This window comes from Eptesicus fuscus, chromosome 7, assembly GCF_027574615.1.
Source record: "Eptesicus fuscus isolate TK198812 chromosome 7, DD_ASM_mEF_20220401, whole genome shotgun sequence".
In the NCBI taxonomy this organism is placed as follows: domain Eukaryota; kingdom Metazoa; phylum Chordata; class Mammalia; order Chiroptera; family Vespertilionidae; genus Eptesicus; species Eptesicus fuscus.
Genome location: NC_072479.1, coordinates 59,892,403 through 59,914,949, shown reverse-complemented (window position 1 = coordinate 59,914,949; position 22,547 = coordinate 59,892,403). Strand labels below are relative to the sequence as shown.

The following is a 22,547-nucleotide window of genomic DNA, read 5'->3' as shown; positions in this document are numbered from 1 at the left end:
AAAGAGAATAAATCTGTATTGTTTTACAAAGCCACTAAATTTATGGCAATTTTGATAGCAGTAATAGGAAACTCAAGCATACATGCATAGTTAGGAACACACGGCAATCGCATTTGAGGGGGTATCTATGGGGAAGAAGAATAGGAGAGCAGACAGAGAATGAAAGGAGGTGATAGAATAAAACAAGAGAGATGGCTTGTACATCAATGAAAACACTGTTATAACCTGAATAAGAAGATTAATTCAAGTCTCTGTAGGTAAGGTCCAGCAAAGACAAACAGAAGCAGACCACTCTGATTGATGTGTAGAAAACAGGTTGTGCCCTAACCTGTTTGGCTCAGTGGATAGAGCGTCGGCCTGTGGACTCAAGGGTCCCAGGTTCAATTCCGGTCAAGGGCATGTACCTTGGTTGCGGGCACATCCCCAGTGGGGAGTGTGCAGGAGGTAGCTGATTGATGTTTCTCTCCCACCAATGTTTCTAGCTCTCTATCCCTTTTCTTCTCCCTCTCCCTTCCTCTCTGTAAAAAACCAATAAAAATATATATTAAAAGAAAACAGGTTGTATGCTCTGAGAGGTATGGCAGATATTCTGAGTATTGGCTCTTTTAAAGACTTCTGATATAAAACCAGTCTCCCTTGTGCCTTGATTCTGTGAAGCTGGTGCCCTGAAGACTAGGCATATATATTTTGGTTATCAAAAGGTATACCACTCATAAGAAATCACTTAATTCCTCTTACAAATTTGATTAGTGTGTCAGTCCAAAGATCTACCCTAGGTAGCCTGACAAATTCTAGTTTCCAAGTTTGTGAAGATGAGGACCAACCTGCACTACCTTAAATGGACATGAAGACACAGTGCAGCCAACCTCCATCCTGGTGCTTCCCCATCCTTCAAAGCCTCATTCCTTCTGGTATCCCCAATGCCTAGCAAAGGGCCTTACACACAGCAGGCACACGGTGCTTGTGGTTAGGATTTAGGATTTGGCACATGTATAGCACCTGTTAGTGGGATAAGGTGACCTTCCCTTTCCCTCAGCTCAGACCATCTTTCTAGTTTTATTTCCTATGTTGCATCTACCCCTAAGGACTCAGTATTCTCCGAACACTCCATAGTCTTTCATATTTGCTTGATATGAATAATGTTCTGTTTTTAAAGAGGAAGTTCAAATATTGCTTCTTCTTGGAGATCTTTCTTGTCTTTCCGTGCATTCATTTGATCAATTATTCATTCATCTAGTGACTCATTCAACAAATATTGAGCACCTTTATAAGCTGGGCACAATGCGAGGCATTGAAAATGTGATAGTAAGCCAAACATAAAGGCTCACCACCACCCTCATGGAGGCCTAGCGGGGGGAGACCGAGTTTAATAAACATCATTTATTGTGTCCACATTCATGAATATACAATTAGCACCTGACATGTTCAGAGGAAACAAGCACTGTTCTTTGGGAGCACATCACCAAATCCGTTTAGAGTAGGGTGGGTTATGAGTAGAGGGGTTCAAGGAAGGCCCCTCGGAGGAAACGTTTTCTTAGGTGTCTGGAATGGCGTCCCCAAAGCTGGGCGCCGCACTCCGATCAGCGTCGGGGTCCGGGGACTCCCCATGCCGCCGCCCACGGAGCTAGCCCCAGCCAGGACGGCCGGCCCTTCCCTCACCAGTCCCGAGACCTCGCGAGAGTACAAGGTCACCCGTTATGCCTCAGACTTCCCGGCCTCAGAACGGCCGCCCCCTTCCTCCTCGCCTCGCACCCCGCGCTCCGCTCTCGGATTGGCTGACGGAGCCGCGACAAGCTAGAAAGTGGTTCGACTACTAGTCCTATTTTTGGTCCCGCCCATGAAGCCTGCGGATTGGACGGCTGAGTCTTGCGTCACGCGCCTCCTAGAGCGCGGACGAGCCAATCAGGAGCTTGGCGTATTTTACAAACTGGAGAAGGAGCTGCCCCAGAAGGCAAGTCTGGGAAAAAGCGAAGAAGAGGGGGAGACCCTGAGGGGTTCCGGGGAAGGTGTGGCACGGGGATCTTGGAGGTTTTTAAGGAGGAGAGGCAGCTCGGGGTCCTGGGGCGAAAGAATAGGCTCAGGGTGTCTGGAAGTGGCACCCAGAAGAGCCGGCCTTGCAGGCGCCGGGTCTTCTGGGCGCAGGCATTTGAGCGAAGGTGGAAGTAGCAGGGGTGTGAGCACCGCACCAATGCCCCATGCTGGCTGACCTTTGATTCCTGGTCCTGCCTTCTTCCCCATCTCAATTGTAGCCGTCATGACCACCTTCCAAACCAAGAAGGATCCTCTCCTCCGGGGTGTATCACCCACCCCGAGCAAGATTCCGGTTCGCTCAAAGAGATGCCCGCCTCTCCCCACACGCAAGCCCTGCGACTTGGAACGGGAGAACCAAGATCCAAAGGTAAGAGGGGCTTGGTGAAGACAGTAGCTACAAGGAGGCAGCACACACCAGCAATGGACCCCAACGCTGAATTTTTTTTTGTCCTTCCCTCCCCCAGAGATTGGAGCAGAAGTTCAGTACTCAACGTCCCCTTGTTGACTCAGCAGGCCACAGGCCAAAAGTCACACATCAAACACAAAAATCAGAGAGATTGGTGGGGAGCACTCTGCTTCGGAAACCATTGGAGGAGCTGAGGCCTAGCCCTAAGGAGCAAAGTGTGGGGCCTGGGCCCCCTCCCCAGAAAGGTACTTGTTGGAAACTAGAACACAGTCTCCTGGTGGGGAGAATGAGATGGAGATGGTGGAGTATGGGGGCTTTGTACTGCTCTAGTCTCCTGCTGACGTTATATGAGTCCTTCCTAGTCCCTGCTCCTGGAAATCTCTTTGCTCTTAGAAACCCTCTCCTTCCTTCAGCAAAATGTCATCTCTTCTAAAGCCTTTTCCAGCTCTCCAGTCACAATCAATTGCTCTGTGTTCTAATACTTTGCTATACTCTGTTATAACATGTCCATAATTGGTTTTTGGCTTTTAAATTTTAGAGAGAGGAAGGGGAGGAGAGAGAAACATCCATTTGTTGTCCCACTTATTTATGCACTCATTGGTTGATTCTTGTCGGCGCCCAGACTGGGGATAGGACCTGAACCTTGGTGTATTGGGATGACACTAACCAACTGAGCTACCCAGCCAGCGCGCATGTCCATGCTTTGGCTTGAGTCTGTTACCTCTCTATAGTTTGATGATAGCTTTTTGAGGATGGGCTTTGTCTTATTCATCTCGGAGCCCCAGGGCCTAGAATAGTGTCTTACATAAAGTTCTGTGAACATTTGGTGAGTTGAGTCCTATTATATGAGTCTCTGGCTTACTGTTGCACCTCCAGGTGGCTACATTAGGGTACCGGGCCCCTCTTAGCTTTCCCTCTTCCTTTCCCATGTCACCTTTCATTCTCTTCCTTTACAGAGATTCCAGGGGTCATAGAGTTTGTGGCTGACCCTGAGGCCCTGGCTACCATCCTGTCAGGTGAGGGGGTGCAGAGCTGTCGCCTGGGGCGCCAGCCCAGTCTGGCTCAGAGAGTACTGGTTCGAGAGAGCCAGGGAGGCACCATCCGGAGGGGCCAGGTAATGAGACAGAATATGATGAGATCAGGCTGGGGTGGACTGAGGAGGGATTCCTGAGCTGATAGCCTCTTTTGGGATCCCAGGGTACCCGCGCCTCTGCATATTTGGCTCCCAGAACCCCCCAAAACCGACTAGACCCTGCCAGGGCTTCCTGCTTTTCGAGGCTAGAGGGACCAGGACCCCGCAGCTGGACCTTGTGCCCCCAGAAGCTAGAGGCGGTGGTGAGTGCCCTTGGGGGGCTGATACTCAGTGTTTCTGGGAGCTCCTTCCGGGGAGATGGCTGACCTTGGGAGAGGAGGTATCTCATGGTGACCCAAAGCGGGTCTGCGGAGGCAGATGGGGTTGGTGGTGAAGCCTGAAGGTTTGGGGCTCACCTCTGACTCTGCTTTTTTTCTTTTGCTTTTATGGGTCAGATTCCACCTTCAGGACCTTCCTTTCACTCCTCTGCTCGCCCCAGCTTCCAGGAGCTAAAAAGAGAGACAGGTGGCAGCAGCCGGTGAGAAGGAGGAGGTCATTTGGAAAAGAATGATCCAATGCTCCATACAGGGGTCCCTCAGAGCTAGGGTCTTCCAGTAGCTTTAGGACTTCCCACCAACCAGGAGGGGAAAAGGGAGGGTGGACCTGTGACTGCCCAGGTGAGCCCTTGGAATAGGATTCAGGCCTTGTTATCCAGGCTTCAGTAGGACATCAGTTCCTTCCGGTTGTGGGGGTGGAAGGGTACAAAAATGAGAGGTGCTATCTCTTTTGATTAGTGGCTCAAGCACAGATTGTGGCAATAAATGGAATCTGGGTTTGATTCCTGACTCTTAACAAACTTGCTAGTTGTGCAAGCTTGCCTTAATCTCCAGACTTCAATTTTTTTTTATCTGTCAAATGAGGGTAATGTTTGTGCCATCATTAGAAGTTGTGGTGAGAATTAAATGAGCTGATGTTTGTAAAGCAGTTAGCACAGTGCCCAGCTCATACTTGATACTCAGTGACTTCTAGATGCTGCCCTTATTGTCATCAGGACTGCAGTGAGCCAGGCCTCGGGATTGCACCTGGAGACCCCAGACCAGCGTGGTGAGTGTGTCTGGCCATGGGGAGAGAACAGGGGCAAGTGGGCTGTCTGCAGTGGGGATCAAGAGGAAAAAGCTCAGTGGGCTGGGGGGAAAGGGGCAAGGCCAGATCAGAAGGAGCTGGAGAGGAAGAGACCTTCTTGATAGGCCAGAGGTTGGCCCAGTTGCACTTTTCGTCAAAGGATGTGATCCCTACCCTCTTCCTGCCACTTCCTACAAGAATTGCCTTCCACTCACTATTTTATCCGGCTCATCCTGAGCCCACTCAGGGTATTCAGATTAATAAGTGATTACTGAGGTATTAGATGGATCTCCACCCTTGATGGGGCAGTGGGGGCTGTCAAACTGATATACCCTCTTTTGAGGTTGCAAAGCCCTGTGCCAAACTTTGGTAGGTGTTCCAGATACCACAGAAATTTTCTATCTCCTCCTAGCTTCCTCTGTCCTGGAAGGAGAACATGAAGTAGTCACTCACTCAGATGAAGGAGGAAGGGGCCCTCCTGGTCTGGCCCAGTGGGTTCCATTAAGAGATAGCCGGGGGCTAACCCACACCAAGGTGAGATGGGTCCCTTCTGGGATAGGGGAAGTGGGGCAGGGGAGATACCTGGGGAAGTTCCCCAGCAGCAGCTAACACTGAGGATTGTGGGTATAGCCAGGTAGTCCTGGGCTTCAGATGTTAATTGGATCTGGGTTTGCTCCTGATGAGCCCATGCCCTCTCCAGAGAGGGACTGGCCTCTGTTTACCAGGTATCTGGGGCCTGGAGGTGAGAGGTCACAGTCTGGTATATATTTGTATCACCATCAGGTCAGTGCGGAGAGATCTGACACATGTCAGCCAAAGCATTCATTCATTCACTTCACAGTATGAATAGAGAAGCTACTGTGTGTTAAGCACTGTTCTAGGTTCTGGATATACAGTAGCAAATAAGTTCACATTCTAGAAAGGGGAGACAGAAAGTAAACACATTGTAAAAATATATAGTGTGTCAGATGGTGATAAGTTCTCTGTAATAAATAAGGCACGGAAGTGGAAGTGGGGAGGTGGTATTGCAAATTCAAATTGGTTGGTCAGGGGGATCTTATTGAGAAGATGACATTTAAGTGAAGACCAGAGGAGCTGAGGGAATAAGCCATCCAGATATTTGGGGGAAGAACATGCCAGGAGAACTGCAGATGCAAAGGCGCTGAGGAGGAAATATGCCTAGTTTATTTAAGGATCAGCGAAAAGGAGACCGGCAACTCTGAAGTGAGGAAGGAGAATGACAGGAAGTGAGGTTAGAGCAATTTCGGGATTGGACTGGGGAAGGATTTACAAACCAGAGTAAGACCTTGGATTCTACTTGGAATGAGTGGAAAGCCATGGGGAGAGGGAATGAACAAGGGAGCAACATGATTTGATTAAGTCTTAAAAGAATCACGCTGGCTGGCAAGACCGAGGAAGGCAAGGAAGGAGGGATCACTCTTCCACCTTGTTCCTCTCCACAGGACAGCCGTGACGGCCACCTGATGCCCTCCCCTGGCCCTGGGCTGCTACCATCCATCCCCCGCCCATCCCCCTTTGGATTGGCCAAGCGTGTTCCCTCCCCTGCCTCCTCAGCTCCGGTTTGTGTCCACAGCTCCTCGGGGCTGGGCAAGGGCAGAACAGTCTGGCTGGGATCCCTGCTAGGTCTAGGTTTTGTCACTGCTCAGCCAACTCCATCTCTCCCCAGCCCTCATATTCAGTGTTGCGGCGTCTTGCCATTCGCCCCAAAACCCAGTTCACACCCATCCCATCGGCCCCCAAGGCTCAGCAGGTAAGAGAGGGCAGGGGAGGTAGCTGGTATAGGAAGGGAATGGATGGGTATAGGAAGAGTTATGATATCTCACTTTTGTCCCAGGCTCAGTGTTTGAGTGGCCTCTCTCCTCAGTCTTGCCCTGAAGAGCCTGCCCTGCCCTGGGTAAGTGCCCAAAGCCTTCCCATGCTGAAATCCCTCACTCTGTCCTGTTGGCCTGACAGTTTGTGGCAGGTGGGCTCTCTAACTCTCCCTGCTTCTCTGCTGCCCCTCCTAATCTTAGTCTAGGGCCTCTCAATTTAAAAACCTGACCCCTTCCTCATGAGGGTGGGACTCAGGCGGGTCTTCCTGTCCCAACCAGGCTTCCTCACATGGCCCCTCTCTCTTCCCATGTGGCAGGAGCAGATTGCAGTCCGGCTATTTGACCAGGAGAGTTGTAGAAGGTTACAGGAGGGGTCTGGGAAACCGCCTGTGGCAACTCCTCATGGACCCCACCCTAGTAGAACTCCCAACCTCCAAGAGCTGAAGATGCAGGTGGGTCTTTGTGGGCAACAGCTTTGATGCCTAATGGGCAGAGACATGGCTGGGGAAGGGAGAAATGGGAGGCGAAAGGGGGTATGGGACTAGGACAGTGTGGGCAGAGACTTGGACCCTCATCTTGACATCACACTGGGGTCTTCTCTCCCACACACAGCGCATCAGTATCCTGAAGCAGCTTTTGCAACAGGAGGTAGACGGGCTGGCAGGGAGCAAGTGTGCCCCCTCTAACGGAGGCTCCTCTCTGGATATGGTTGAACTTCAGTCCCTGCTGGCAGAGATTCCTAGAACTCTGAACGCCCCAGAGCAGAATTCTGGGGCTTTCCGCCTTCCTGAACTGTTACAGCACTCTGGACTGCCAAAGCCCTGCTTTCCAGAGGAGTGTGGGGAACCACAGCTGTGCCCTGGAGCAGAGCCTGAGGCAGCTCAGCCCTGCCCTCCGGTAGAGCCAGGGCCCCCAGAGCCCTGCCATAGGAGGGAGCCTGAGATACCAGAGCCTACCACCCAGAAGCAGCCTGAGGTATCTGAGGCTTGCCCTCCTGTAGAGCCTGGATCCGTTCAGGCCTGCCTCCAGAGGCAGACTGTTCTTCCAGAGCCCTCCCCTCGGGTAGAGCCGGAGGCATCAGAGGTCTGCTCTCTGGAACCTAGGAGTACAGGGCCTAGTCCACAGTCCTGCTGCGGTCAGTGGGCTCCAGCGACCACCAGTGTGATCTTCTCCTCTCAACGCCCACTTTGTGCCAGCCCCACTATCCACTCACTCCAGTCTCTGAGGCCCCCAACAGGCCAGGCAGGTAAGTAGTTGGTTGGAAGGGGTTGTGAACAAAGGAGGTCCTCATCTCACTGGGAGCAGGACCTCTGCCCTGTACCAGGTGATCCCAGGCTTGCTTGCTTCCACCTACCTTGCCCAGCCTGGCTTTCCTTCATGAAGATGGGAGGAGCTGGGCTCCAGTCCTATGCTCCTAATTGGCTTGCCTCTTGGTGGGGGATCGAGAAAGGGCAATATAAGGTGAGAGTAAGGAACTCCAGAGCCCACCCTGAACTCTGGCCCATGGACCCCCAGGCCCCAGCAGTCTGGCTCCTCGAACCCTGGCCCTGAGGCAGCGCCTCAAAGCATGCCTGACCGCTATCCACTGCTCCCATGAGGTGCGCCTGGATGATGAGTGTGCCTTCTACACCCGCCGAGCCCCTCCCTCCGGCCCCTCTCGTGTCTGCACCAATCCAGTGGCCAAGTTATTGGACTGGCAGGATGCCCTGGTGAGCCTCCCCATCCACAGCCAAGCTGCGCCTGCACACCAAGCTTGTGGGAAGTAGGAAGCAGAGCTAAGGGGCCAACCTTGGCTCCTTCGTAAAGATTATTGGGGAAGCGTTGGCTCAGTTCAAGGATGGCTGGGCTGTGACAAGGTCTTTCTCTCTCTCCAGTGTTTTATTCCAATTGGTTCTGCCGCCCCTCCGGACTCTCCGACATGAGGCACCCACTTCCACCCGTTCCTGCCCTGTCTTAATCCTTCCTTTTAGCCCTTATTTATTGTCGGTCCACCCTATGGGATTGGGAGTCTGGGAGTCGACACCCTTTTATCCTTCAATAAAGTTTCTAAAGTGTCTGAGTATATCTTTCCCGCTGGTCTGACCTGGGCCAGCACCTGCTGTTGCTCTCCAGTTGCCCACTTGGTGGCAGTGTCCTCCAACTTAGAGCCAGCTCTGGGCTGTCAGGATCCCCGGCTCCCTCACCTTAGATCTGTCCTGAAGGGAAGAAATCATCCCTCTCTTGTTCACCCCACCCACTCAGCAAGCTCTATGAGTGTGGGGGCAACACTCATTGTCCCCTTTGGTCACCTGTTTTTCTCCCTGGTTCTTAAGGTCAGTGCCACTTCCAGGAGCCATCAGCAACTTCTTCATCCCCCTAGAGATCCTCTTAGAATTTTCCCTGCATCAGGCAGAACACCGAACACTAGACCCATATCCTTGCCACCTTGTTGGTGTCTCCCTACAGTGTAAGGCTGGAAGCTCTCCTGAAGCGCATACCGTTCCCCTCCCCCTTCACATCACAGCAGAGGCCCTAGGCTACTCCCCTCCTCCAGAGGTAGGCTCGCAGGGAAGAACTAAGCTTTTGCCTCAGGCAGGGTGGGTGGGAGTCCTTGAGAGGAGTGTGGGTAAGGGTCAGCCCTCTGTCCCCACTCTGTGCACCAGTTAAGAGGCACACACATTCTCTAATGTCACTTTATTGGAAGAGGCAACAGCAGCCCAGATAGAGGTGAAATGGGGACTGTACAGAATGGATTTTAAATGCGAGGAAAGAATTCACTGGTTCCTCCAGTTCACAAGAAGGCTGCCAAGGCAGGAGCCTGGAGCCTGGAAAAGGGGGATGGCAAGAGAGGTTTCATGACAGAGGACCAGTGCCTACCCCAGTCCCAACATCTCCTCCCACCTAGATGAATTCCTATCTCTGTTCTCCCTCCTACAATGCCACGTCTGGCTTGTGACTGTTCCCCAGTTCCCAGCGGGAGAGAGGGCCACAGCCTCCGCCCTTCTCAGACCTGCTTCCGCAGGATGCGGGTGGTCCGCTCCCCAGCCACTAATTCCTGGACGCACCGAGAGAGACTGCCCAGTAAGGCCTCCTCCGGGAGCAGGCAGGTCCACCCCACAGCCTGGGTCTCAAAGGATGGGGTGGCACCTTGGGTGGGGCCAACTGAAAGTGGGTGAGGAGGGAAGAGAAGACAAAGGGCAAGCGAGGGGGGTAGAGGACGGGGCCGGCTCAGTCCGGGTAGATGATGAAGCCAGAGAAAGTGCTGTACTTGTTGGTGTTCCCGCCATGCACCTTCCCGCCGTCCAGCTTGATGAAGACTTCATCGCCCACATCCAGGTGCAGGATGACGCTGTTGCTGGCGTAGTCGTAGTTCTGGTCTGCGTCCTGGGCAATGGCGCTGGCCCGGACCTACGAGAGAGAACAGAACAACCCCCTCACTCCCTTTGCGGAGCTGGGGTGGTGAGAGGGGTCGGGTGGAGTAAGTGCAGCGGGGCCAGTGAAGGTAGCTGGCGGCAGGGGCTGGGGTGGACAAGGAGAGGCCAGGAGATCGCAGAGCTTCTCAGGCACTAGTCTCACTAGCTGTGTGACTCTGGCAAGTCTCACACCTTCTCTGGTCCTCAATTTGAGCTGTAAGGTGGAGGTAATAATAGAGCCTACCCTAAAGTAGTTACTACATGTGAAGTGTATTAGAACAGTGCTTTGCTCATAGAAAATGCTATAGGGCCTTGCTATTATTATTATCATTTAATAAATAAAATTAGCCTGTAATTTCTAAGATTCTGAACCTCCTCTGTCCTCCTAAACTTGCATTCCTATCCCCAAGTGTTAGGGCACAGGTGTGTCCATGCATATCAAGGGTGCAGGCCTTAAATGGGAAGGTGCAATGATGCATTCGTGCCTTGGGGTGCCCCTTCCCTCCTAGTTCCCTCTAGCGCACCCAGAGGGGTCGCCTTCTTCCCCAACAGGTAGCCCCTCCTCCTCTCTGGTCTTCCTGTTGCTGCTGTTCACCTCGCGCTGCCAGCCCTGCCCCCCCAACCCCCCTCTTCCTATCCCGCAGGGGCTGGTTATTAACTCATTAATTATTCATCATTATTCTAATCACTATTTACTGTCCTCAGGGCCCGCAGCGCCCGTGCAGTGCAATTCTGAGTGGGAGCCACGCAGCCCCGGCCCCCTCAGAAACCGGCACACTCTAGATACACACTGCCTCTTCCACCCCCTCACAGATATCCCCGCCGCATAGACCGCACACCTACTCAGTGCCACATGCAAATAGACAGGCTCTTTGTTCACACCTTTGCACCAGCCCAAGCACCCAAAGACACACTCAGATCAATACACACTCACTTGCACACATAATCTATCTCATACAGACGGACACACTTACACTCTCACTCCCTTTCCCTGGGTTCCTGGGGCGGCCCTGCTGGGAGGAGACCCCAAAGCAGTGCCTGCGGGCCTTGCAGCAGGAGAGGGCTGTAGCCCAGCAGGAGGGGGGGTTCCCACAGCCAGGAGGAGCCGGCCTGATGCAGCACCGCACCTGCAGCACCACCCAATCCCAGCGCGTGGGGGGAGGGAGCATTCAGAGGTCACCGCTAAGTCTCCACCTGAACCAACCCCTACGCCTGAGGCCTCTCACCATTGCTGTGTGCCTGGGTCCTCGAGCTAAGCCGAGGCAGCAGTGACTCTGGCTCTGACCGCAGGGACAGGGAGCAGCAGCACCTGGAGGCCAGAGGTTGCCAGGGAGGATGTGTGGCCTTCTGGGCCAGGTCCCACCTTCTCTGCTTTGCCTTTCCTCCTCCAAACCCGTCCTTTGCCTTTTTCCTTCTCCAAATCCGTTCCCTCAAGCTGCCTGGCTGGTCCCTTGGCTAACAGACCATTTCTTACCTCTGACCACTGACTCAGTATTAGCTGAGTGTAAGGCCGCTCTAGAATTGGCCCTAGGCCCTGGGACTACCCATAGAGCTGATGGAAAATGAGCCAGTATTTTCCTTCTTTTTTACTCTTTCCTTAAAAAAAAAAAAATCCAAGCTGAATGCCCCACATGGGAACACCTGCCTACTGTGCACTGCCTGGGACCTGGCAGCCTGGCATTCCTGGACTCAGTGACGCTGTTTGGAGAAGGGGATGGGCTGTGTAATGAGTGCAGGGAAATTTAAGAAAGCTACTTGGCCTTGGTGAATCTGAGGTTGGGGCGGGGGGGGGGGGGGGATCTCACCTGTCCGTTCTTCATCAGGTCTGCCCACATGCTGGTGCCGTCGCCGCCGCGCATGAGCACATGGTAAGCGAAGAAGTAGACGCCCGGCATGGGGCAGGTGAACTTGCCGCTGGCCGCCTCGTAAGCGTTGCCCACGTTAGTCACCACGTCGTCGAAGCGCAGCACCTCGTAGCCCTCGTGTGGCCGCCGCAGGCCCGCATAGAAGGCAATGCGGGGCACGTAGCCGGCAGGGGGCGCCACCCCGCCGGGGCCGGGGCCGGGAGGGCCTGGGGGACCTGGCCTGCCCGGCTCTCCTGGTGGCCCTCTGGGACCTGGTGGTCCCGGGGGCCCTCGAAGACCTGCCCTTCCCCGCCGGCCCACCTCTCCCTTGGAGCCCGGCGGGAAGGGGGGCGCGGAGACAGGCGCGCCGTCGGGTCCCGGGCCTCGAGGCCCATGCGGGTCGCATACCATGCGACAGCGACCCAGCATCTCGTAGTGCGCTGGCCCGCGGGAGCTGTGCACCAGCAGCGGGATCGCCACCAGCAGCAACAGCACCATGGCCACCCCGACGGCCGCGCCCGCCACCCGCTTGCGGCGGCTCAGACGCGACGCAGCCAGGGCCAGCAGATCCTCCTCACTCTTGGGCGCAATGGCGTCGGAGGCTCGGGGCTCTAGGAGGGCCCCCGAACCGGTGGCCGGGCTCGCGCCTGGGTCGGGACCCCCCTGACAGCTGCGCCCGACCTCCCCCCCTCCCGCCCCTGCGGCTCCCGCCTCAGCGGCGCGGTTCCCCAAACCTTCCGGCAAGGCGAAGGTCCCGCGTGGGTTGGGTCAGGGGCAGCTCCCGACGGTTCGGCGCCGGTGGTCCTCGGTTAACCCCCTGCGCAGCCTATCGTTCCCGGGAGCCTGACATCTGCGGCTTCTCGGACGGCTGGCTTCTTACAGACCTAGGATGCTTGCTCTCTGGACAGCTTCTTTCTCAAGGATGGCGGAGCTTAGGTCCCCAGCTACCCAGACGGATCTCTCCCGGCCGGAGCGGGGACTACTCTCCGCGCTCTGGACGTCCCGGGCTGTGCGCTGGGGGTGGCACCCACCGGACACGATCTCCTCATAGGTTTGCGCTCTACCTCCTGGCGAGCACGGACCCGCCTTCCTACCCCAGCCGCGGCCCCAGCCCCTGCTGGAGCCCTGGCCCCGCGTGTCCCCCCTGGTAACGTGCTCCCTGTCTGCGTCCCCAACCTTCCTCTCCTCCCTCCCGGGGCGGCAGTGACTGTGGTGTGAGCAGCCTCGCGCCGGGAGCCGCTATAAGCGGCCCGGGGCGGAGCGACCCCTGGCGCCCAGAGCGGGAAACGCGGGGGCGGGGCAGGCAGCGGCCCCCACCCGCGGACCCCCGCCTCATGGTTGATGCCCGGCTCTGGGCGATTCTGCATGGGTTCACTGTTCCCACCTATCCTTACTTTCACCCTCTACCCCGAGTTGGGTATTCCCGGAGCCCAGAGGAAGCCAGAAAATAACGATGGGATAAAAAGGGGTCGAGATACACAAGATACACACAGAGAAAAGACAGGTGGATTCCTGAGATAAAAAGAGCCCCCCCCCAAGAAAAATTAAAATAAAATATAACAAGCAAACAAACGAGCAAAGGGGGTGAAAAAAAAAGAAATTCACCACCCATGCCCCCCAGTACCCATAACCAAATATCGTATGGTAAAGGGTTCAACGGTACATTTTGTCTTGAACTAGAAAAGCCAAATCTCCTGCCACCGTGCCCTCGACCCCCCAGCACTGGGGAGCACAGAGCCGCAAGAGAGAGTGAGAAAACGGACAAGCCTGTGGAAGCCAGCAGGAATCCGACAGGAAAGCAGGAGGAGCGACAGAAATCAAAGAGACAGAAAGCCAGATAGAGACGCAGAGACAGAGACAAAGCTTGGAAAAGAGACTAACTGACAGCCCCAGAGGGGGAGAGGGAGAGACAGAGACGGAGAGAGAGAGAGAGAGAGACAGGAGCCGAGACAGGTTGACAGATCGAGAGAGAAATGTAAATGGTGCGCTGCAGAGAGACACCCAGGTCCGTGTTTGGACTCCAATGTGACATATCAACGGTGGGGAAGACGCGGGGGCGGGGCGGTCCTCCAGCAGAGTGGTAGGCTGTGGGCCTGTGCATTGTGACAGTGCGCTGGCAGGTGTGGATGTGGATGTAGCCACGGGACCCTGGCCTTGTGTGTCCCTGGGTGAGTTGGGGTTGTGGATTGTTTTGTCCTGGTGTGTGTTTTGTGAGGGCTATTGGAAGAGAGGTTTTGTATTTGTCTTCCTCTTCGTCCTTAAATGTGGGACCCTATGAATGCCATCTCTCCTGTCTCGGAGGAGTGGAGTCCACTGGGGAAAAGGGTCCTTTCCCCTGCCCAGCCCAGCCTAGTTCCAGCCCTGCCCTACTCCCAGGTTTTTGTCCAGCCCTAGGATCTCTGCCACCTTCCTTCCCCCTTCCTCAGAGGTCTGTGGTTAGATAGAAAGCCAGAGAAGTTGGACCCCACATAACAAATGTTTGGAGGAGGGGTTTGAAGTTGGTTTTACAAATTAACATAACCAAAATGCAGATGAAGTTCTAGACAGCCTCCTGTGAGAGATGACTCTATCGGGCACTCCGGTGAAAAAGAGGGCACACAAGCTTTGATAGATCCCTCTCTGTGAGGGGTCAGAGTCCAGGGAAAAAGCTAGTGGCTGCATTCCTCCTTAGGGCCTGGCCCTTCTGGGGGAAATTACTTGCTTACAGGGACCCCAGGGCCAGAGGCATGAAGAAGAGGCTCTAGGACTGGCAAAGTGGGGATGTTTGAAGGCCCTGAAGGTGGACAGCTGCAAAGGACTTCTTAGAGACTAGGATAGGCCAGGACTGTAACGTATAGGAAAATGATGTGTAAAATGGAGGGCACAAAGCACACCAGGGCATGATTATTGGGTGAAGGTGATTTCCTCATTTCTTTACTGTGCCCTGTCCCTGCCTCTCCCAGCCCATAACGGTACAGGGAGAAAGAGGTTGCTGAGGGTGGGCCTGTGTGGAGGGAGGCCCCTATATGCTTGAGAGGGTTGGGAGAGAAAGAATTGGCAGTCAGTGGGGGAGGGGCCTCCTCCTCCAACCATAAATACAAATTTTATTCAAGGTCTTTGTCGCCATTTGTCTTCCTGGGGGTGGGGGGGGGGGAGGCTGAGGGCCATGTCGGGGCCGTGCATGTCTAATTCCAGATCTGCTCCCCCAGGCTGGATGATGGATGGGTCAGAGAGAAGAGAGCAGGTCAGGGCTCACATCAGCCTCTCCTGCCTGATCCTCAAGCCCCATCGACCCCAGGTCCTGCCACTCCTCTCCTTTCTCCTCCCCACTCCCTCCACTCACCTGAGGCAATCTTTGCTCAGCCCTGCTCCCCACCCCACTCTCGGACTCACCAAGACCCTCTTTTTGAGCCCCTCACCTCAGCCCTCTTCTCCCTGGAGCTTCCCTTCTCCGCCTATCCCCAGCCCAGGCTACGAGCTGCTGCGTTGACCGGCAGGCTGCAGGCGGGTGTGTGTGGTGGGGGGAGCAGGCTTGGCTCACAGGGAGCTGAGGGGCCAGCTCCATGAATTTATTCATGTTCTGTTGCTCTTTCCCCACGCTCTGGAATGAAGCTGCCAGCTCACTAGGTCCTTATTTCTTCCCCTGCAGCTGTCACAAGGAGGGATCTGGGTAGGGTCAAGGCCAGTGCTCCTGAGGCCAAAAGCCAAGTGTCTGGGTTCAAGAGGAAATTCTGGGGCCCAGGCTGGGACCTGGGATTATTTCCCCAGAGCTCTTGGGGAACCAAACTCGGAGGCCCCAGGGAGGTGATACGGTTGGGAAGGGGAGGTAGGAGAGAAGGTTGTGCTACAGGACACAGAAGGAGCAATGGAGGTGGGGACAAGGCTGATGGGGGAGAAGAGGAGAGAGGAAGCCTTCAAGGAGGTCCCTAGGCTCCGCTCTATAAAAGCACAGTTTAGCCTGAATCTTGCCTTAACCTCCACCCTGACTCTGCACTAATCCTGACCCTAATCCCAAATTATACACTTGACTCCTTTCCAATCCTAATATGAATCCTAACTCCATAACCTCACCCTAAATGGAGCCCCTCCCCACTGGTCCTGTCCTGGAACCCAGGGGTCTCTCAAGAATTTCCCCCCAGGGCTTACAGCCAGGTGTGCCTCAGAGTTCTGAGGACCAGACTTTTGATTAGCATGTGATTAGCATATTATTTGCATGTAATATGTGCCTTCTACTCTGTGGAAGTTTTCATGTTAAAATTTTATGAAGTCTAGCAGAAAGGTCCTGGCTTCTTGAAGGTTCTCTCTTTTTGTTCCTTTTCCCACCTTCCTAATCACTGATCCCAATGCCCTCAAGGGGAAAAAAGGGGGTGAGGAGATGAGCAATAAAGGGCTCATGGGAGGGAAGATTCTGGCAGTGTAATCAGCTCTTGTCATTGCAGTGTAACCTCCACAAGCCTCAGTTTCCTTATCTGTAAAAGGAGAGGAACCAGCTGGCTGATGTTACATTAAGATCTAAGGAAGCACTTCCCCCCGCCCCCTTGCACTCCTTCCTTCCCCACCTTTTAGAGTCATTCATAATGTGGTTCTCCTCCCTCCCCACCCCATACACACATTCTGGCTTTCAGCTCCCATGTCTAAGATGACACAGGGTTGGAAGCGGCTTGGGTTGCCTGGTACTAGACCCTTGATATGAAGAGAAAGGGACATTGCCCGCCTGATAGCATAGAAAGGGAAATAACATTATTGAGTGTTTCCTGTGTGTTAGGGCTTTTACATGCAAGTTCTCATTGCAGCCTCGCAGCATGCTGAGAGGCAAATATATTGTCTCCATTTTACAGATGAGGAAACTGGGGTCCAGAAAGGAGAAATGGCTTGTCCTAGATAGCCCATAAGTGGCAGCACTGAAACGAATTCTCATCTCCTGGCTTCCTTCTCAGTGCCCCGGAGAAGAGAAAGGGCAGTGGAAGGGCGAGAGAAGCAGGACAGGAGTAGGGAGAGAGATTTGAACTCCCGTTGGAGGGGAGATCTGTGTGTGAAGCCAACAGGCTACGTACTTGGCTCAGCATAGTCCCCATCTCCAACCACCAGCTCTATGGAGACTGAGGGACACCCAATGGGTGTTCAGTTTCCAGCTAACAGATGCCAGTGCACATTGGCTGAGGAAAAGAGCTGTTCAGAAGGAGAGAGGAATATGAAGCCAGCCTGAGGAAAATGTGCTCAAGAGGTGGAAGGGAGAAGAGCTGGCCAAGAGGACTGAGGACCGCTCTTCCACTCCCACCTCCAGTGGGAAAACAGTCATGGCCCTAAGAGCATGCACGCACTTTGCCCCCTTGCACAGAGGAGGATCCAAAGGCCTCAGCCGCAGGGCCTAGGGCCCCCACTCATCTGCTGCAAGAGCCCCTCGAACCGCAGCTCCGTGCAGCCTTGGGTTCAAAGAACCGCGCCAGCGCCCAGAGGGCAGAGGAGGGCTCCTAGCCCCGCAGGGAGCGGGTAGAGATTGCCTCTAAAGTGTCCGTCAGGCCACAGCCGCTGCAGACTTGCTTCCGCAGCCCTTGACCCCTGGCCAGGTGCAGCTCCTCGCCCTAACCTTCCTCGCCACCTCCTTTTGCGACCCCCTCGTCCCCACCGTCCTCCTGCCCAGCCGCCAGTTAATGAAATGCGGCGAGAGGCTGCACAGACAGCTGTCAGACCCCTCAGTTCTCCGCCGGGATATTGGATCCCGCTCTGGGAGACCGACAGGTGAGCAGAGGAGGGGTGGTGGGGGCCGAAGGAGGGGTGCTGGCTGGTGCGGGGGCCGGAACCCAGGAGACGGCGCCCTGTGCAAAGCCCCGAGGGTTCGGCTAAGCGTCGTCGGCCCTAGGATGCTCTTTCTGCCTAGCACCCCCAGCTTTTCCCTCTCCTCCAACAAACAGGAGACGGAAGGAGCCCCACACCCACCCGGCCCCGGGTCGATCCGCGACTCCTGGTCCTGCACCCCAGGCCAGCCTGGCTCGCGTGGGAGTCGCGCGCAGCGGCTCAGATTCGGCGGGCGCGGCCCGGCGTTCCCTCCCACCTCCTTCCATTCCTTCCCTCTTGCTCCCCCTCCTTCCCGCGCTCCCTCCCCGGCGGCCGCGGCCTTTATTAGGGATTCCGTGGCTGTCGGTCCCACCATCCATCCTGTCCGCCGGCAATTAGGCGGCCAGACAAAGAGCAGCTTCGGATGGATGAGGGTCCCGGCGGATCGGAAATGTGAAGGGTCAGCGCAGCCGCCCGCGGCGCACCCCGCTCCCCGCTCTGCATAATCGCCGACCGCCGTCACTCAGCCGGCCGCCGGGAGAGCTCCGGGCCGGGCTGGGGAGCGGGCGGGGCTGGGGCTGCAGCCTAGGCGCCCGGGGCCGGGCGAGAGGGGACCTGCAACAGGGCGCGTCCTGCGGGAGAAGAAGGGCTGAGGGCGACTGGAAGCGCCTGGCGGAGAGAGGGCAGGACATGGCCCCGGGCGTTCCCTGAAGGCGGGCAGGGGAACGCCTGCCGGGGGGCTTCCAGTAAGGAAGCGGGGACTCCAGCTGCAAAGACTAGAGGCTGGTGGCCCAGACACCCACGGCTGGGAATCTGGGGGACCGAAGGTCTAGGGTCGGTCTTCCGTCGGTGTGAATGGAACTGCGCCTAGGACGAGCCCCCGTAGGGAAACGGGGTCTGTGGCCTGGTGCGCCCCTATCGGAATAGAATGGTACTGCGCTTCTATCCCCCATCTCTTAAGTGACATTCAGCCCTTCCACCCGAACAGAACCGAGGGGAAGTTCAAGGAGTCCGCGCTTTTACTGCGGATTCTTTGGCGCTAGCTTCCAGCTGACAAATCAACATTTCAATCTGACAATTAGTGGTCGAGATGGGGGGTGAGAGGCTCTCGCTGCCAGGACCGGTTAACCCTCCCTGCGAGCGGCAGAGAGGTGGGCGGTGCTGGCAGTGATGAACGACTCCGAGGGGGCCCCGGGCCCCGAGCGCGCATTCATTACTCTTCTGACAGGCGGGCGGCGGGCCGGGCGGGCCGCGCGTGGACGTGCCGGGAAGAGGCCTGTGGCAGGAGGGAGCGTAAGGGAGGCGTTTCACAGCCCCTCCGCCTGGTCAGCTCCCGGTTCTTCGCCTCGACCTTGGTACTTGACTTACTTCTGCGTGGCCTCTCAGCTGTTGGGGCTGGCCCTGGTTGCGGAATTTGGAGAGCGGGGACAGGGACTTAAGCCCTCTTCAGGTTAGGCGATTTCAGATCTGAGATGCCAAGAAAGGGTGTAGACAGGCCTTAGGGCTAGAAGCTTTTGTCTGACCTGGGAGGAACTGTGCGTGTCTGTGCACACAGAGGTGGTGTGTGACAGGTATCGATGGGTGTGGATCACGCGTGGGGGGCAGTGATTGCGTGTGTTAGTGTTAGCGAAGTGTCGGCCTGATTTTTGTTAGCGAGCTTCGAATGTCTGAGGATGAGCTGCAGCCGCTCCTTGCTGTCTGTGCCCCTCCCAACGCCACTTGCTGTCAGGTCTCTGTCTTCAGTTCTGCAGGAAATGGCAGTGTCCATGGTGACAGCTGAGGTGTGCTGCTGGGGTTGGGAAGATAGATGTTACCTGTGAGAATGCTAGGTCTGGACAACTGCTCCCTTCCACCGCCTCCACCCCAAACATCATCCTTTTCCCACGCTTCCTGAAAGTAGTGGATATTTATCCCCCAAAGTCTGGAGACCCAGCTGCTGAGGAAGTGGTTAGTACCAGCTATCTACAGTCCACACACAGTCTCCATCACATATACAGTCTTTAATATATGATCTCAACCCTCTGGCTTCCCCAGGCCTGTGGTGAGCAGAGAGGAGGAGGTGGATCTCAGGAAGGGAAGAGGCAGACTATCAGACCTCCAAGACAGCCTACCTCTTTGGGGCCTGGGCTATTGGCCCCTGGGATTCTTACCTTGGATCTCAGGTCCAGTTACTAGTTGACACCTGGGGAGGATAATGCTAATCATATTCTAATTTCTATCCCTAATTACTTTCATCACCTGACTTTGTCTCCATTCTCCTACCCACTCTCAAACACACCAAAAGGTTGATCTTTCTCCCCAGCTCTGAATCTCCCTGGTCTCCAGGACAGAGATTTGGGGTGATTCTGAATCTCCGTTTGTTCAGTGTGTCTTTCAGCCACCTTCCCTTTGCCTTGCTCTTCCTTATGTCAAGGGTACTTCTTGGACCCTCTATATCTTTGTTCCTGCAACCCCTCCTCCTTGTGTCGGCATGTCTTGACATTTAAAAAAATATATATGTTTGTATTGATTTTTAGAGAGAGAGGAAGGGAGAGGGATAGAGAGATAGAAACACCAGTGAAAGATGAGAAACCTCATCCATCGTTCAGCTGCCTCCTGCACGCCCCCTACTGGGGATTGAGCCTGCAATTGTGGCATGTGCCCTGACCGCTTGGTCCCTGGGTCGAGGCTCAACTGCTGAGCCACACCGGCTGGGCTGCATGTCTTCACTTTTAGGGATCTTTGCCAAATTTCTCTCCCTACATTTTGTGGTCTCTATGTCCCTCTGGGGCTTCTCCCTCTGGGAATACCCCAGGACAACGGTGAGGCCTCACTGGAATGAAGAGAGGGAGTAGGACTTCCTTCCTACTCCCGCCCAGTGGCTACTGCAACCCACGGATGGGCCGGCAGTGCCAGGGCCACGGCCAGGTCGCTTCTCATTCAGGGCACAGGCGCCCGGTCGATGCCCCGCTGTCCGCCCCCCTCCCAACTGCCCTTCTCCAGGCCCGCGCCCCCTCCGCCCTCCTGGAAAAGGCAAATTTGACATTTTTAAATCCCGAGCCTTAGAGGGATCGATGCGGCCCGGGGCCCCACCCGGGGTCGATATTCCTGATTGGGAAGCGGCCGCAGCGCGGAGCGGGTGTAAATCACGCGAACGGGGAGAGGGAGCTCCGGATGCAACCGCGTCCCAGGCACGTGGAGTCAGACAGGGTCCCGGCCTGGGGGGGGGTTGGGGGTGGGGGGGACCCCAGGCAACGGAAGGACAGGTCTTAGAGACCCGGACAGACGCCCGCCCCGAGCTCCCCGCCTCCCCTGCCCAGCTCTGCCAACTCTGCGGGCCGGCTCCGGTTTCGCTTCAGCGGCCGCTACCCTCCGTTGCCCCTGGAGCCGCCAGGGAGGCCGGTGCCGGAGCCAGCCATGCGGCGGCTCCTCCGCGGCCGCTCCCGCGGGGCCTGGGCTTCGGCGGCGGCTGTCACGAAGCCGACAGGCCGGCCGGGCCGGGAAGGGGTGGGGGGTGGCGGGGGAGGGGGGAGGCCGGCGCGGCTCTGGCTCGCCGTGGGCGCGCAACAGATACGTGTGGGACTGAGGGACGGCGAAGCGACGTGGGGCGCGGAGCCCGGCGGGCAGGGAGTGGGCGTCCAGCCCTCGGAGGGGCCGAGCTGGGAGAGATGGCCCCCTCCCTGTGACGGGGATAGTGAAGAACAAAAAGAACCGAGTGAGCAGGGAGGTTTAGGCCCCAACCTACCCCTGCCTCCACCGCCGCCCCCGCCCCCAGTCCTCGAAGAAGTTCCCAGTTGGGGAAACTGAGGCAGCGCGGTCGAGAAGGACCAGGGAGGTTCAAAGCGGGATCCGCGACGGGCAGCAGCCGGAGTCCTGCGTGGGCCTCGGAACCCCCCTGCCTGCCCGGGGTCCGTTTGGGGAAATGCACCCCCACACCCCCGCGCAGCGCGGACCCTCGCCCCCACTTCAGTGTGTCGGAGCCCCCCACTCCCCACCCCGCGCCGGTTTACAGAACAACAATTTGGGGAAAACAATCCGGGCCGAGTGACGGCCCCGTAATTGTGACAAAGTGAGTGCGGGCGGCTGGAGAGCGCGCCGGGGCGGGCCGAGGGGAGGCAGCTGCGCCTGGCGCCCGCCCCGCCGCCCTCTCGTTCTCATTCCGGTCACCTCCCATCCCTCTCCTTGACTCTTAGCCAATTCTTCTTCTCCCGGCCCCTGTCGCCTCCCTTCGCTTGTTCCTCCATCGCTCTTCCCTTTCCCCTCGGTTACAGCTCTCCTCCCGCCCCCGCCCCGCCGCCGGCCTCCCCGGCGCGCCCTGTCCTCGCTCGCTTCGCCCCTCTCTTCCGCCCGCCACTCGTTTCTCCATCTTTTCTTCGCGCTCGGGTCGCCCTGGGGCCCCGGGCTCACACCACACAATCCGCTTCCTCCCCTCCCCAGTCCCAGCTTCCGGAGCCGGCTCGCACAGAGGCCTTCGCAGCCTCGTGGACTCGGGCGGCCTGCCTCTGTCCCCGCCGCCCCCCACCTCCCTCCACCGCTGCCTTCTCCGCCCCTTTCTCCGCGCCCGAAGCTAGTTTGTTTGTGCAGCGGCGGCGGCGGTGTTTGCGGAGCTTAGCGCACCGCCGCGCAGCGCGGGCCCAATTAAGTCTCATTCATTATTCAGCGCCCGGGCCGGCCCGACCCCAGCTGGCGGCTCCCGAGACGCTTTGGGGCCCCGCCCCGCCCACCCCCAAATCCAGGCTGGGAGACCTTGGAAAGCCAGGCTTTTCCTGTGCAGAGGAGGAAACGGTCCCCGAAGCGGCGTGACTTGGCCAAGGTCACATCGCAGAACCAGGACGGGGGCCCAGGCTCCTGAAACGAAGGCATCCTTCCTCCCAGCTCAGTCCCAGCATCCAGGCGGGGGGAAGGCCTTGCGTTCCTGGTGGGACGTCCCTCCCTTTTTGCTCCTGGTTCTCCCTTTCGCCATAGCTGCCGGGATGCAGCGGACTTGGGCTCCTCAGGCCTCAGGCTCAGGCCTAGATGTGGTGACCCCTGAGTGACACGCCTGGAACGGGGCAGTGAGACAAGCTCGTGTGTGTGTGTGTGTGTGTGTGTGTGTGTGTGTGTGTGTGTGTGTGT

At 56.5% G+C, this 22,547-nt stretch overlaps 2 protein-coding genes and 1 long non-coding RNA gene across 5 annotated transcripts; 1 reads left to right on the top strand and 2 right to left on the bottom strand.

The window, feature by feature from the left end:
• The first annotated feature begins 1,958 nt into the window (after window positions 1-1,958).
• TROAP (trophinin associated protein) lies at window positions 1,959-8,517 on the top strand. Of its 3 annotated transcripts, none has more exons than XM_054718467.1 (15): window positions 1,959-2,006; window positions 2,250-2,398; window positions 2,496-2,682; window positions 3,394-3,551; window positions 3,635-3,772; window positions 3,965-4,047; window positions 4,561-4,613; window positions 5,044-5,165; window positions 6,095-6,211; window positions 6,319-6,402; window positions 6,517-6,546; window positions 6,781-6,915; window positions 7,076-7,709; window positions 7,979-8,172; window positions 8,338-8,517. In XM_054718467.1, exons 2-15 carry the CDS (start codon window positions 2,255-2,257, stop codon window positions 8,383-8,385), a joined length of 2,127 nt encoding a protein of 708 aa, XP_054574442.1. In that variant the 5' UTR covers window positions 1,959-2,006; window positions 2,250-2,254; the 3' UTR covers window positions 8,386-8,517. The 3 variants fall into 3 exon arrangements, with proteins under 3 accessions (XP_054574442.1, XP_054574441.1, XP_054574440.1); XM_054718466.1 differs by having other exon boundaries at window positions 6,487-6,546; XM_054718465.1 differs by having other exon boundaries at window positions 6,319-6,546.
• Window positions 8,518-9,300: 783 nt separating this feature from the next.
• C1QL4 (complement C1q like 4) lies at window positions 9,301-12,197 on the bottom strand. The gene is made up of 2 exons (XM_008140642.3): window positions 11,661-12,197; window positions 9,301-9,850 (listed from the first exon to the last, which is right to left on the bottom strand). Exons 1-2 carry the CDS (start codon window positions 12,195-12,197, stop codon window positions 9,671-9,673), a joined length of 717 nt encoding a protein of 238 aa, XP_008138864.1. The 3' UTR covers window positions 9,301-9,670.
• Window positions 12,198-18,454: 6,257 nt separating this feature from the next.
• Window positions 18,455-21,342, bottom strand: LOC114231115 (uncharacterized). Its single transcript, XR_003617088.2, has 2 exons — window positions 21,178-21,342; window positions 18,455-19,242 (listed from the first exon to the last, which is right to left on the bottom strand). It is a non-coding gene; the product is annotated as an uncharacterized LOC114231115 (long non-coding RNA).
• Window positions 21,343-22,547: the final 1,205 nt, after the last annotated feature.

What these genes read in the sequence shown, in the direction of transcription:
- C1QL4 (XM_008140642.3), bottom strand. Translation starts at nt 12,197, where the DNA reads ATGGTGCTGTTGCTGCTGGTGGCGATCCCGCTGCTGGTGCACAGCTCC. An exon ending in ACCTGATGAAGAACGGACAG is followed by an intron (nt 9,851 to 11,660) that starts GTGAGATCCCCC and finishes TCTCTCTCGTAG; the next exon opens with GTCCGGGCCAGCGCCATTGC.
- TROAP (XM_054718465.1), top strand. Translation starts at nt 2,255, where the DNA reads ATGACCACCTTCCAAACCAAGAAGGATCCTCTCCTCCGGGGTGTATCA. An exon ending in GGGAGAACCAAGATCCAAAG is followed by an intron (nt 2,399 to 2,495) that starts GTAAGAGGGGCT and finishes TCCCTCCCCCAG; the next exon opens with AGATTGGAGCAGAAGTTCAG. An exon ending in CCCAGAAGCTAGAGGCGGTG is followed by an intron (nt 3,773 to 3,964) that starts GTGAGTGCCCTT and finishes TTTATGGGTCAG; the next exon opens with ATTCCACCTTCAGGACCTTC.